General features: G+C 65.6%; 1 protein-coding gene across 2 annotated transcripts in view; it reads left to right on the forward strand.

The window, feature by feature from the left end:
• Positions 1 to 13,851, forward strand: part of Castor2 (cytosolic arginine sensor for mTORC1 subunit 2) — a 45,393-nt gene extending 31,542 nt beyond the window's left edge. For both annotated transcript variants that reach the window (XM_027948643.2, XM_071605800.1), the window contains exons 3-9: positions 4,258 to 4,451; positions 4,654 to 4,786; positions 5,247 to 5,370; positions 5,775 to 5,885; positions 6,183 to 6,265; positions 8,981 to 9,075; positions 9,161 to 13,851. In XM_027948643.2, coding sequence (XP_027804444.1) covers positions 4,258 to 4,451; positions 4,654 to 4,786; positions 5,247 to 5,370; positions 5,775 to 5,885; positions 6,183 to 6,265; positions 8,981 to 9,075; positions 9,161 to 9,226 — 806 coding nt within the window. In that variant the 3' untranslated portion in view covers positions 9,227 to 13,851. The remainder of the gene's footprint in view (positions 1 to 4,257; positions 4,452 to 4,653; positions 4,787 to 5,246; positions 5,371 to 5,774; positions 5,886 to 6,182; positions 6,266 to 8,980; positions 9,076 to 9,160) is intronic.
• The last annotated feature ends 958 nt before the right edge of the window (positions 13,852 to 14,809 follow it).

Raw genomic sequence — 14,809 nt, forward strand, 5'->3', positions numbered from 1 at the left:
CAGCCCCCGGCTGGGGACACCCCTAGGCCGGGTGCTGTGGGGCCGGGTGCCGAGCTGGCCTCACCCATCACCGAGCAGTGGTGTCCACGTGACCCGTAGCACTCATGGCCAGGGAGTGGTCAGTGGGTGGAGGTCAGACAAAAGTAGGAGGAAGGAGGACACTGACTTGAACTCCTGCCGGACACGGTGGCACACAACCGTAATCCCAGCTACTCGGGAGGCGGAGTCAAGAGGATGGCTTGAGCCTCAGGAGTTTGAGGCCAGCCTGGGCAGCAGAGGGAGACCCTGGCTCAAGGAGTCACCCGCGGGTCGGGTGCGGCCTCGTGGGAGGGTGCTGCTTAGCGGGAGCGAGACCTTGGGTTCCACCCCAGCACCTCAAAAATCAACGGCAGCCGTGACTCCTGCCTCCCACCCAGCCGGGCTCGCCCAGGCTCTGCCGTGCTCCTGATCCGGGGCAAGCTGCCCAGCAGCCTGGAGCCGGTGACCGCCCCCTAGCCCGCGGTCCGCAGGGTCCCTGGGCGCTGTCTGTTGTGCACCTGCTCAGTTAGCAGCAGAGCCTTGGCTCCTGCCGTCTCCTTCCCGGCTCAGCGCGCAGCTTGCCGTCTCCGTGAGCCAAGGGGCAGAGGAGTCCCCCAGCGGGGAGTCACCTTCGCCCCCCGTCCAGCACAGGGGAGGAGCTGGCGTCCTGGTGAAGGTAGAGGCCCAGCCTCGGGGCACGTTCTTCCCGCTGTCCCTGCAGGTGTCCCTGCACGGCAGGCGGCCCAGGCACCATGCACCCCCACACGCATCCCGTACCCCAGCCTTTAACAGAGCAGCTTGGCCCGGAGCTGAGGCTGTACTGCTCAGAGTGGGCAGCGGCTGGAGGGCAGTGAGGGATGGGAGGGGTGGACCCGAGGACTGTGACACCCGGCTCCCACCTACCCGCTCCCCTGCAGGCCTCCCCAGGGTGGCTTTATGGACGGCTGTCCCTGAGCCGCCCACACCCTCACTCGTCCTCTGTCACCATGCGGTGCTGGCTGGAGTGGCCCCAGGGTCAGGGCTCAGACTTGCAGAAAGGTCAGGCCCGCCGTGGGGACAGCCGCGCAGCCTCCCCGAGGTGGGACTCGCTGCTCACCTCTGGGGACAGGTCCTCTCTCTCCTCCATAAACACTGAGCCCTAGGACACCAGGCAGGTCACCCTGAGCACAGGGCTAGGGTCCCCCACCAAGAAGTCAGAACGTCACCTCTGACATGAATGTGACACTCCGGTTTTCTCTGTTGTCTAAAGAGACGTTTGGTAGCCGAAAAATACATGTTTTGACCCACGCGTGGTGCTCTGCCCGGGTGTGCGTTGGAAGCCCTCTGGGTCGTGTGCTCCTGCCCGCGATCCGCACCCCACACAGAACGAGCCCTCCAGACCCTGAAGGCACCCGGGCACCGGAACCAGCAAGGCGGGCAGAAGCCACGAGGTCACAGAAGCTCTGTGGCGCTGGCTGAGCCCTGGGGTGGCGGCACTTAGATCAGCTGAGGGACTCTCAGTGCCCTCTGCCCTCAGCCCCGAGTTCAGGGCCCCACGTTGAACACAAAGGAACCCAGGGCGGGGACTGGCCATGTCACACAGCTGGATTCAGCCCACCCACTGACCTCAGGGTGCACCCTACACTCCGAGCCGCGGTCCCAGGGCCAGTGCAAGACGGGGAGAGGCCTCGGCCCCGGGAGGTCACTTTGGGGTCCTGGATGACGGGCAGCGGCAGGAAGAATGCACTTGGCCTTGGAGTGGTCTGCTCCCCTCGGGAGGCCGGGCTGGCTGTGCCCCACCTTCCTGAGGCTTATCCCCAAGGCCCCCGAGTGACACCGTGGGCGCCCTGAGGCTTGGCCCGGGGTGAGGAGGGGGCCCAGGAGGACCTGCCCCTCCCCAGCGCCAGGCAGTGTTCAGGTGGGGGCAGCGAAGCCCAGGGTCTCTGTGCCTGTCACCTGAAGGAGCTCGGTGGGTGTCACCTGGGCCGAGGCCGAGAGCAGGTGGCAGTGCCCGCCCGTTGGCAGGCCTCCCAGATGGCAGCTGCTGGCTTGGTCTGAGCTCTTCTGGGCAGTGTCGCCCTGTGGGCTGCCGGACGTCGCCCGAACCCTGTGCCCCCATTTCTAGCTGTCTCGGTCTTGGGCTTCCCCCAGAGACCCCCCGCGACTCCTCCAGACCCAGGAAACTAGTGGCACCTCAGTGACAGCAGCATCCCCACAGATGACATGTCCCTCCCCGTCTAGGAAGCAGCAGCCCCTGGGGGCCTCTGCGGGAGGGCAGCCAGGGCCACACCGTCCAAGCCCATGTCCTGGGTCGTCCTGCCCTCGGCACCCTGGGGTACGGGGAGACAGCTGTGATGGTCGCCGGCTGAGCGTGGACGGGCCGTGCGGGCCTGGGGAGGGTCCATCCACAGGTGTCAGAGCTGACCTCCCCCTCAGTTCTGGAGCTCAGCCCCCACCGCAGGCTGGCAGCCATGGTGGGCAGGGAGGGCTGTCCTCGGTGCCTGGGGGACCCCCTCACCTGTGCCGTGACCTGCGGCCGGTCAGCCTGCCTCTGGCCTGTTCTGTGATACCGGGAAGAAGCGGCTTCTCGGGGCCCTCAGCTCACCCGTAAGCAGAGGGTGACATTCCCCCTGCCCTCCCTGTGGGTGGAGAATTCAGAGAAGGTGGCCTGGGTCAACTGCCAGACCCAGAGTGGTGTGGCCTTGGACGTCACCCCTGCCCCTGACCCCAGCCTGCCAGGCTCAGGAGGTATGGCCACAGAAAGCTCCCCGGGCAGCCCTGGGCAGCACTCCTGAGGACCTTGGTTTCCACCTGGAAGGAGACGGAGCAGCTGGTCAGTCTGGGGCTTGGAACTGACAGGGCAACCATAGAGGGACTGGCCAGCATGGACGTGGCCTTGAGGTGTGAAGAGCCACACCAGGATTGTCCCAGGAAGGCCCTGAGTGCTCTGTGCTCGCGGAGAGGGGCACTTTTTGACTCCATCAAATACATTGACATGGCATCTGTCGGTGACTCCCCCCAGCAGGAGAGTCGGGGTTGGCCCCAGGATCAGAGGGCCAGCTGTGGGCCAGCGTCAGGGCAGCCCAGGTCCTAGGCCTTTGTCCCTGTGCACGGCTGAGATGGCAAGGGGCCCCCAGTACCCACACCAAGCGCCTCCGTGGCCAGGTTCAGGCCCCTTAGGGTCCCACCCTTAGATGAGGCTCCGGCTCTGGTCCTGGAGAGCAGGTGAGGTGTCCCTCACCAGGACAGAGGGCCCTGTAGGCCACCGCCAAGCCCCTGCACTCCTCCCCACGGAGGCTGGCCGCTGGCCCTTCCCAGCCAGCAGGACCAGGGCGCTCCCGGGCTGCAGTCACCATAGCAACCAGAGCTGGGCTGACGGGCCTCTTGCCTGAGGCCAGCACAGCCCCCTTCGCTGGCCAGTCTCTGAGCCCCATCTTCCTGGGGACCTGGTCCTTCTTCCCACAGGTGCCCAGGCCCAAGTGTGAGGCCTGGTGCTGTTCGTCCCCACCTCGTGACCTTGGACAAGTCCCCGACCCTCACAGAGCTTCTGCATTGGGGGATGTCCAGTGAGAATGACCTGCCCCCACTGCAGGGCCTTGCAGGGCACAGAGGCCACCTCCAGGTGCCTGTCCCCCCTCTGATCCCAGGGCCTGTGAGTCTGTCCTGGAGACAACACCTGTGCCCACACCCCATGTAGAAGGTCCCTGGGTGCTGTCTGCAGGACCAGCAGGTGGCCCTGGCATCTGGATTCCAGGTCTCCGCAGGCTAGACACACGGACATGGTGACTCCTGTTGTCAGAGCTGTCCCCCCACCTATGCCAGAGCCACCCTGAGCCCTCCCGGGGCTGCGTGCTCTTCCCGGGGAGCCCAGGGGAGGCCTGGCAGCAGGGGTAGCCTGCAGGACCCTGCCCGCCCTGCGCCAGGCCCCCACCTGCCCAGGGTCCATTGCAAGGGCCCCTGGAACCCAGTTTGAAAATCTGGGCGAGTTACCCTGGGGACAGGGAAGATGGTGTGACAGCACCTGGCAGGACAGAGAACTGGGGGAAGGCCGAGGTGTCCCTGCCCACGTGACAGCCAAGGAAACCAGGGTGCCCACAGATGACCTCTTGCCCGCAGAGCTGCCCGGTCCTCCCTGGAGGGACCTCAGAGGCACAACCCGTTCTGTTGACAAGTGGGGAGGCCCAGAGGGGGGCAGAGCTGGCCAAGGCCCAGAGTGGGGTGCGGAGGCGCAGGGTCACAGGCTGCCCTCTGTCCCCACAGAGCTGCCCTCCTCGGAGCACCTGAGTGTGGCAGATGCCACCTGGCTGGCTCTGAATGTGGTGTCCGGTGGCGGCAGCTTCTCCAGCTCCCAGCCCATCGGAGTGACCAAGATCGCCAAGTCCGTCATCGCCCCGCTGGCCGACCAGAACATCTCCGTGTTCATGCTGTCCACCTACCAGACGGACTTCATCCTGGTGAGCCGCGGCCAGGCCTCCCAGGCAGCTACAGGCAGCTGCCCATGCCCCAGCGCCTGGTGCAGCCCCCCCCCCCGTCCCCTCCAGGTGCCCCCCCAGAGGCCACCCAGAGAGGGAGGGAGCTGGCTCTGGGGCAGGGTCTCGGCCCCAGGCCCACCACCCAGAGCTTCCAGGGACTCAGGGCCCCGCCTCCCATCCCCAGGTGCGCGAGCGAGACCTGCCCTTCGTCACCCACACCCTGTCCACCGAGTTCACTATCCTGCGGGTGGTCAATGGCGAGACCGTGGCCGCCGAGGACCTCGGCATCACCAATGGCTTCGTGAAGCCCAAGATGGGTGAGTCCGGCTGGGGCTGTGCCTGGGGATGTCCCAGTCCTACTTCCCACCAGCCCCACTCAGAGCACTGGGCTTCCGTGGGCGCCAGGCGTGACGTGGGCCGGTCCTGGTCAGACCTTGCTGCTGAGGTCTAGCAGAGGTGGTGGCCCTGGATGCAGGCGAGGTGGCCAAAGGCCACTTCTACCCTGGCCTAGGGTATCAGAGGGACCTCCCTGGGGCCAGGACTGTGGGGCAGAGGCCTGGGCACAAAGGAAAGCTAAGCCAGCGTGAAGGTTGGAACAGCCATTCCACAGCTGGAGAAGCATGTGCAAAGGCCCTGGGGCTGGGGTCAAGCATGGAGAATTGGCAGCTCGGGTGGTGGTGGAGGCTGGAGAGGCTGCAGGGCCTCCCAGAGCAGCTGCCCTCTCCCTGGTTCCCCACCGTCCATACGCCTTAGCGTCATGTCTTGGTGTCCTCACAGTCCAGAGGCCGGTCATCCACCCGCTGACCAGCCCAAGCAACAGGTTCTGCGTCACCAGCCTGGACCCCGACACGCTGCCCACCGTGGCCACCCTCCTCATGGATGTCATGTTCTACTCCAACGGGTAGGCCTCCCAGGGCCGCGCTGCTGGCAGACCACGGGGTTGTCCAAGGTGCCCAGTGGGGGGCGCCACAGCAGGGCAGGCGAGACTCTGCGTCCTTCCTCAGAGTGTTTTGCTCAGGTCAAGGCAGGTGGGGCGGGGTCTGGTGAGTTGGCAGTGCCCCTGGCCTGTGCCCGGGGCAGCCTGTGACACGGGCAGGGAAGCCTACGCAGGGCACCGTTGCCCGTGTCGAGGGCCGGCTGGGCCTCCAGCACTGTGAAGTGAGGTGCCGCCTCTGTGAATGCAGCAGGCCCTCCCAGGCCCTGGCAGATGTGAGGGAGGATGGGAGCCGAGCTCCTCCCACCTGGGCGGGGGCTGCTGGGTAGGTGGGGGTAGCAGGACCCCCTCACAGCTCCCCGTCTCCCCAGAATGAAGGACCCCATGGCTGCCGGCGACGACGGGGGCCACATCCGCTTCTTCTCCTTCTCCCTCATCGAGGGCTACATCTCCCTCGTGATGGACGTGCAGACCCAGCAGAGGTGAGCAGGCCGGGGCAGACGGTCAGCGCGGGGGCTCCCGCTGTCCCTGCTGCAGCCTCCCGGGGCAGCCCCTCGTCCCAGGTGCCTGGCAGGCGCCACAGTGGGGACCTGAGCCGCGGCGGTGCCTCTGCTCCACCATCGTCCACCCTGCACGGCCCTCCCCAAGAGGAGGAGGGCACGAGCAACAGGTCGAGGACCCTGGGGGGACTGTCCCCGCCTGCCCTGCCCCTTCCTTATGGCTGCCAGTGGGCAGGGAAGGGCTGAGCCGGTGACGCCAGCCGGCCTCCTGTCCCCTAGGTTTCCTAGTAACCTGCTCTTCACAAGCGCCTCCGGGGAGCTCTGGAAGATGGTGCGCATCGGAGGGCAGCCCCTGGGATTCGGTGAGCCTCCCGGGTGGCATGGGGCGGAGCTGGCACTGCCGGGCTTACACAGGGTCCTGGGGGGGGGTGGGGGTGGGGGGTGGGAGGCCGGGAACTGCCCCTGCTCCGGCCAGTCCCCAGCCACCACCTTCTGGGAATGTCACCTGTTCTGTCCTGGAGGCGCCTCTCTCCCAAGTCCCTGCTGCCCCCGGAGGCTATCTGGCCTCAGTGTCTACTCTCCTGGGGCGAGGCCCGGCATTTAGAAGGAGCAGAGGTCAGCTGTGGGGCATCCCCTGACCGCCCGTGCTCCCTGGGCCATGTGTCCAGCCGGGAGCAGCAGCAGGGGACCCGTGCCAAGGCAGCTCTGCCCCCGTTGGAAACTCTTTCTTTGCTAAACGTGGTGGACCGAAGGCCTGGTGCCAGGGCCTGTGGAGCGCAGGGTGGCCTCCCTCCGGCAGCCGGGAAGCCTGGGCCGCAGCGGCCCTTAGCAAGCACTGGGGCCCAGGAAGCCCCACTTCCTCATAGAGGCAGAACATTCCAGAAAGAGCTCAGAATGCTCCAGGGTCCGTGGTGGCAGCCCTGGGGGCCGGGCTCCCGGTCTTGGAGGCAGCAGGCCACGTGGAGTCGGAAGTGAGGGAACTCTAGGAGCCGGGCTCTGCGCCCCGCCAAGCCTTTGTCCTAGAAAGCTCACAGACCCCTCATTGCACACGCTTTGGGGACAAATCCAGAGCCTTCCTGGGGCAGGACAGGACAGTTGTCAGGAGCACTGGGATGTGTATTCTGAAGGCTCCTGGTCAGTCCCCTGGCCCAGCCTGTCCCTTGGGGCCTGTGTACACTGAGGGCCCCTGGTCTGACTCTTGGGCCCAGCCTGTCTCGGGGTCTCCTTCACAGACCCAGCATTTCTCAGCCCACATTGGCCACACAGTGCAGGGTCCTGGGGACTGGACGCTAAGCAGCCTGAGGAGCTGGCCAGTGAAGGGCAGGAGGGAGTCCACCCGAGCGATGGAGACCTCCCTCTGAGACCTCCGTCACCTGAGTGGGGACTGTCTCACAGGAGATTATGAACAGCCCAAGGCACCAAGGACTGGGCCGTAAGCAGGGCGAGAGCCGGCCCTCGGGAGCTCAGCAGCCACCGTCCCCTCTGAGGACAGGTGGCTTTGAGGAGGTTCTGGAAGGGAGGGATTCCCAGAGGTGATTCCTAACTGACGGCAGGTCCCCCAGGAGCAGGGCAGAGCCAGGGAGCTGCAGGGCAGCCATGTGGAGGGGGGACGGGGCCTGCCTAGCTATGTGATGGTGACCACGGCTCCAGATGGCTCCTGCAGCTGGGCCAGAGCACAGAGACCACAGGTGGGGGCACCGCCAGCTCATGGCCGCAGGGGACCAGCCTTGACACCAGACCAAGGGCCCCCACAGCTTGCCCTCCATAGGGGCAGCAGCAGCACACGGGTGGGGAGGTGGCCAGCGTCCTGGAGGAGCCCCGTCAGGGGGCAGGTCAGGGTGCTGTGCCAGAGGCTCTCCACACCCTGCCTGCGGCTCGGGAAGCGCAGAGCCAGGAAGTCGGTGGAGGGCGAGGAGGAGGGCGGCTGGCAGAGCCGGAGCCGGGCCTCACGGCCCTGTGGCCCCGTCCACACTTGGCTGTTCCTTTGGGTGGCCCAGGGCGGGGCGAGGAGAGGGCCACAAGGAACCCCAGCTCTGGCCCTCACGTCACATCACCACCCAGCAGCCACACCACGGCTCGGACCAGAGCTCCACAGACCACGCTCCTCCTGCCTCCAGAGCCTCGGCCTCTCCCTGGTCTGTGCCACGTGTACACGCTGGTCACCAGCCCTGCCGGCTACGTCACGGCCCACAGTTCAGAAGAAGCTAAGCCTAGGGTGGTGGCACACGCCCGTGATCCCAGCAACTTGGGAGGCTGAGGCAGGAGGTTGACACGTTCAAGGCCAGCCTCAGCCACTTAGCCAGGCCCTGTCTAGGGACGTGGCTCGGTGGCAAAGCACTCCTGGGTTCAGTCCCCAGCACCAAAAAGAACCCTCCTGGGCCTTAATCCACTGCCCACTGTTGACAGGAGGCACTGTGTCCGTGGCTGGAGGTGTCTCAGAACCCAGCCAGGCTGCACCGCAGCGAGGAGTGGACGGTCACCAGACACACGGGCCGAGGCCTGCACGGGGGCCAGGGCTCTGGGTTTAGCAGGAGCCCCCACCTGCGCACATCAAGCAGAACGCGGGGGACTTGCCCAGCCCTTCCTGCCCCAGTCAGGCATGAGTCAAGGACGCAGAGTCAGGGACATGGCCAGGGGCACAGGAGTGGGTCCCAGGTCTGTTCCCAGACGGGGACTTCAGGATCCGTGGGGCCTTGTGGCCAGACCTGCCCCCACCTGCTGAAGAAGGCAGGCTGCCCCGGTTGCCACAGCGGGGCCCTCGGGGATCTTCCGGGAGAGCGGCCCCGGGTCCTGGAGGCCTCCTCTAGGGGGTTCTCTGGTGGGATCCTCACATCATGGTGGGAACAGAGTCGAGAAGACGGTCGAGGCCGTGGTCGCCCCAGGGTGTCAGCAGAGAGCTCGCGGCCTGCCTGGGAAGACGGTGGCGGGGGCGGCTCAGCATGGGCTGGGTGGTCAGAGCAGGCAGAATCGGCCACGGGGAGCCCCTTGGCGGAGGCGCTCGGAGCCTGGCCCCAGGGCGCGGGCCAGAGCCTCCCTGCAGTGGCCTCCCGGAGACTGAGCACGGGCCTTCTCCCCAGATGAATGTGGCATCGTGGCCCAGATCTCCGAGCCCCTGGCCGCGGCGGACATCCCTGCCTACTACATCAGCACCTTCAAGTTCGACCACGCGCTGGTGAGTGGGGGCCCAGGACTGGGCAGGGCCAGGGGGGAGGGGGGGCAGGTTCCTGGAACTTCACGCCTTGGCTTGTGGCCTGCAGGTTCCAGAAGAGAACATCACCGGGGTCATCAGCGCCCTGAAGGTCAGTCAGGCGGAGAAGCACTAAGGGCTCCTGCCCTGCGGCCGCCGGGCCAGCCAGCCCCTCCCTGAAGATTGTTCTGCAGTATTTCTCCACGGACTGGAAAGGCGGCCTGGACCCTGAGCACGGGGCCTCTGGACACCCCCATTGCCAACCCCTCCTGCCTCCCGGAGCCCCCAGCCCTGCCAGGAATGACCGGTCTCCTGCCCTCAGCCCCACCCCAGAAAATGGTTTCTGAGGCCCAGGGACCTGGACGTGACCCACTGCGCGTGTGGCCTCACAGGGCGTGGGGCAGGCGCCCGAGGAAGCCGGCGTGTCCTGGGGGGTGCGGGTGTCCCATCCCCAGAGTCACCGTGGGGCGGGGGAGCGCGGCTGAGTGTGCGCAGCTTGGGGAGACCCCAGGGGACGGGGACAGGTGCCCTGGCCGCTGGTCCCTGGTCGTGAGCTCAGGGCTGGTTCCCTCAGATGGACGCCTGTGGCCCAGCGGCCGGAGAGGCTCGGGCAGGAGCAGGCCGAGCCTGGGAGGACCTGAGCCGCCCGGACCCGCCTGCCAACACAGGGCCTGTGCCCAATGCCCAGCGCGACTGCCAAGAGGGGCCCCGGCCCCACAAGCACTCCCTTCTGAGGAGGAGGGGTCCCCGAGACCACCAGCCGCTGCCCCTGCCCTCCCTGCACCCGGCCTGGCAGGTGGGGCCTGGGGCTCCCGGAGTCAGCCACCTCCCCAGCAGCCGACTAGACCAGCACAGGGCTCCCGGTGTCCTCCCTGCTCCCCTGCCCACTCCTGGGGGCCTGGCTGCCCGCCTGCCCCCGGGTAGATGGTGGCGCCCTAAGTACTTGACCCGGGAGGCAACGCAACTGAGCCTTAATAGAGAAGCCGTGCTTTGTTTTAGTTTTATTTAATGTATTTGCACCCAGGCTCTGTCGTGCAGTGTCCGTCCAGAGACGGGGCCTGTGTGCGTCCTGTCGGGTCCGAGGCCAGGGACAGGGTGAATGCCAGGCGCTGCCTGCTGAGCTGGGCTCTGGGACAAGACACCGCGCCCCATGGCGCCCACCAGGGCCTCCAGCCAGCGCGGTTCTGTCTGGGCATCCAGGGGGCAGGGGGACCCGAGGGCCCCTGGGAGGTGGGAGGCCGTGGAGGCAGCCGCGTCCCAGGGGCAGGGCCAGCAGGACCCTGGGCTCGCTGGGGCTTGGCTGTCAGTGCTGTTCCCAAACAGGCCAGGAGTGGGGACGTCGGCGTGTCCTGACGAGGGGTTGTGTGGACCCTGCTCCCTGCTTCTGTGATCCCAGAACCCACCCCCACCTATGGAGGAAGTTCTGGAACCCGGGTGGACGCCCGGGGCGGGGCCAGCACACTGTTTTTTGAAGTTAAGTCATTTTGCACAAAACAACCAAATCTTGTAAATGGCTGGTCCCAAGAGGGAGGCGGCCAGGCAGCAGGGCCCTGGTCAAGGCCTGAGTCCCCTCCTGTCCCTGGAAGGCCTGGTTCTCCATGGTGCACTCCCCTGCCCGTCTGCTTCCTGGGTCCTCTCCTCGGCCCCTCCTGCGTGCGGGTGTGTGGCCCGGCCCATCCGTGTTCCCCCTATAGACACCTGTGTTCTGTCGGTAGAGGTCCGGACTGTACATGGCACATAGACTGCAGCAATATCATGTAACAGATTCTCTGTGCGGCCGTGGGCACGTACACGAGGGCCCCACCCTGCCCGCCTGAGCCTCCGTATATTTTAACCCCAGTACATAGGGCAGCGCGACAGGGAGACACCATCAGCAGAAGACAGAACCAGCAGCCGGCAGAGCCAGGGACGGCTGCGGGGGTGGCTGTGGTCACTAGTGGTCCCTGACCCAAATCCCACAGCCAAGGGCCCTGGACACCCTGATTGACTCCTGGGACACAGGTCCAGAGACAGGAGGAGGAGCTGGATTCCTTGCTTTTTAAGAGAATGGCCCCTCCCCAGTGTCACCCTGAAGACGGAGGCCAGTGGACGGGTCACACCGCGCCTTCCTGGGTCCCCTCTCTGGACGGCTCTCGTGCAGGCGGCTGCCTGATTCCTCTCTTTCTGTTTTAAACCTGCAAGCTTAGCAATCTCAGGTTCTTCTCCCAGGTATCCTCCTGGGAACTGGCCCCTCTGTCCCAGAGAAGCACGGACGGCCTTGTGTCCAGGGAGGGGTGAAGGCAGTATCCTCCAGCTGCCTCCCCAGGAGCTGCCCAGGAGCCCCGCTGCCTGGCCGCAGTGGCCCCTTGTCCCCCACCGTCCTGCTTGTGTCCGTGTGTGACAAGGGTGTGAAGTGGTCTCTTGCTCTGGTGGATGGGTGCCATTCCCGGTGACCGTCTGTCCCGTCTGCCCTTGTTCTTTCCCATGGCCACCACTGTCTCCTGGTCTGCTGGTGTGAGGTCTCTCCAGACCCCACCTGGAGGGCCACGCGTTTCTGTGGGGCCCACATGCCCGGGCTCCCTGCCCACTGCCAGCCTCCTCCAGCCCAGCCTCGGGCAGCCTGAGGAGCCTGCTGGTCAGCACCAGGTCCGCTTAGCTCCAGCCGATGGGGCTGTAGGAACGCAGCCCGACCACCTGGGCAAGGCAGCCACGCAGCAGGTGAACAGGCCCAGACCCACCATCCGAGCCCCACGAGTGTCCGTGTCTCAGGAAGCTGCCTAGTACCCAGTGCTGCCCAGTGCCGCTGGCCAGGGACCACCTCCCCTGGGGACAGAACGCCCTCCAGCTCAGTCCCCAACATGGGGCTGCCCCACTTCCCACGAAACCCCTTGCCCCCCCTCCATGGGGGTCTCCAGCCCCCTGAGAGGCGCTGCCTGCCCACTGTCCTGCCCTCTGCTCGCCTCTGCAGAACTGGAAAGGTGACCCTGTAACAGCCCTGTCCCAAATTCAGGGACCCAGGGCTTCCCGAACTCCTAACTCCAGGCAGGCGACCCTGGTGGGAAGGGAAAGAGCTGACCCCACACTGCCATGTTGGGGGCATCAGAGGACACCTGGGGGTCAGGAGAGAGGACTCGGGGAAGGTAGGGAGGGCCAGGGCACTGAGCCACCAGCCCCTGCTGACCGCGTTCCCCAGGCAACCGTTAGGAGTCCCAGGGCCACCTGGGTCCTTCTGAGCCTCTAGATTGGACATGGGGACAAGGTCTGAAGGACTCTTGGGGAGCATGGAGCACCCTTGCCCAGTGGCCAGGGGTGGAGGGCCCTTGCATGGTGAGGCCCAGAGGGGGGTGGGAAGAGGGGCCACACGCAGCAGTGCCCACGGTGGGCAGGTGGGCAGACAGGGCACCCGGCGCCCACGGAGAGGCTGCCCTGGGGCCCCTGAAGGTGTCAGGGTGCTGTGGCGAGAGTAGGCTCAGCCTGGAGGGACAGCGGGTTCCATCCAAAGGGGCAGCCTGGAGGGGAGCTAGCCAGGGTGGCTGCCAGTGGCCTGAGGTGGCCCGAGGACAGGAGTGGGGAGCGGGCCCCTGGCTGCTGGATGACCTCTCCTGCCTCGGAGGCTCACCCAGCTCTTCTTCCACTTTCAAGTTAGAAGTGACGTCCCTGTGACCTCTTTCCACCGGTGGGGAGGAGGCCGAGGGGTGGCCTTCCTACGAGGGCTGCTGTCCTTGGGAAGGCGAAGGCGGAGTCACTGGCCGAGGCCGTGGCTTGTCCTGGGCCAGGGCACCAGGTGTGCCTGCACTGGTGTCCCCTGAGCAGCCTGGCGGGGCAGCTGGTGGCTTGTGGGGACTGTCCTGTGTGTGACCCTTCGTGCATGTGTGTGGGCGTGTCGCGTGGGAGCCCTGTGCGCCCGTGGGTGGGGCCCAGGTCCCGGCCAGGCTCTGGCTCGGTCAGTACCGGGCCCCGGAGCGTCCCTGCCCAGGGCCGCGTGTGCAGAGGCGGGAGGGCAGCAGCCCCCCACGGGCCCGGGCTCCGGGCGGGAGCAGAAGCAGGACTCTCTGGCCCTGGTATTGAGACCACTCTGCAGGGGACCGGGGTCCCTCTGGCCATCCATGCAGCTGGCCTGAACTGGACCCTGTGTCATCGGGACCTGCAGACGGTGTCCACAGGGAGGCGGGGGTGTTGCCCCTCACCGTGGGGCTCGTCCTAGGAGAGGGTCCAGTGAGGTTCGAGACCCGATGGGGACAGGGGTGTGGGCAGGCCACACGGATACTCTGGGACAGTGGCCTCCTCCCCGCCTTGGTTTCCCTGCGTTCAGAAGATGCCCAGGAAGAGCGGGCATCACATGGCAGGGGCTGCTTGCAGAGGACCCGGCCCTCCTGCGCTATGCCAAACCATTTCCGTTACCTTGAGGCGGGCGAGTGGGTGTGGGGGGGCGCTGCCGGCCTCCTCCCTGGGCCTCTGCCCTGGGCCTCCACCCTGGGCCTCACTGGGGAGCCTCGCTGGGGGGCTGGGTGTCCTGCCCACAGCCCCTTCTGGGCTGCACCTGGCCTGCTGTGCCCAGGTCACCAGCAGCGGCACTTTGTCCACCCCAAGGCCTGGGCGGAGGGGAGAACTGGAAACCCCACCCCAACCCCGGGGCCTCACGCTTACTTTCTTTGTCAAAGAAACACAAAACCCTCGAGATTCATGTACTGTATGGCGGAGAGAAAAGAGTACCTAATGTTCCCCAAAAGACAGTATATTTTGTACTTTGTAAAGTGTTAATTAAATGAAGGGAAAAAACGACGTCCAGGGCCATGTCTCTTCTCTTCCCCTTTCTCCATATTGGATCAGGGGACACAGTCGGGCTAGAGGGCAGAACAACCCTTTGGGTATTACACCCCAACTGATAAACTGCCCCCAGCGTGTATTAGTTACCTGATGACCATGACAAGTTGTCCCAAAACAGATGAAGATACATCATGGTTTCTGGGTCAGGAATCTGAAGGCACTTGGCTCAGCAGTGCTGGCTGAGTCCCTGTGAGACAGCAGTTACCTCCAGTCTTGGTGTCTTAGTCAGTTTTCTGTTGCTGTAACAAAATACCTGAGGCTAAGTGATTTACAAATAAAAGGGTTATGACTCAACAATTTTGAAGACTGCAAGCCTAAGAATGGACAACCCATCTGCTTGGCTCTGGTGAGGGCCTTCTGGCTACATCACCACATGGCACATGCAAGCGGGAGCAATCATATGGCAGGACAGGAAGCCAGAGGGACTCAAGGGCCAGGCAGAGGCAAAGTGGCTAAACTAACAAGGGTCCTGAGAAGTGCACCTTATCGGGACAGCGCCTGTGACCCAACCTCCTTCCGCTGGGGCTCCACCTGCTGCAGCCTCCCCACATCACCACACTGGGGACCCCTCCACTGAGGGGGGCGCTGCTTCCACGGGGTTTATCCCGGGCCTGGCTGTTGGCAGGGCCTCGGTTCAGCACGTGGGCTCCCGGGGCTGCTCGAGTGGCCTCAGCAGGGCGCCTGGCCCCTTCCAAGCAGGAGAGTCCAGGGCCACACAGAGGCGACACACCCTGCCTTCACCACGCTGTGGCCACAGTCCAGCTCTGAGTCAAGGGAGGAAATGCACAGGAGCTGGAGGCCCGGGGCTGGGGACTCCTGGGGCCATCCTGCAGGCCAGCCAGGTGCCCGCCGTTCCCTCCTGGCCACGGAGCTTCTGCCCCGAGCATGGAGCCTGCTCTGGGCTCGGCTCCAG

The sequence above is a fragment of the Marmota flaviventris genome, chromosome 19 (assembly GCF_047511675.1).
Source record: "Marmota flaviventris isolate mMarFla1 chromosome 19, mMarFla1.hap1, whole genome shotgun sequence".
NCBI lineage: Eukaryota > Metazoa > Chordata > Mammalia > Rodentia > Sciuridae > Marmota > Marmota flaviventris.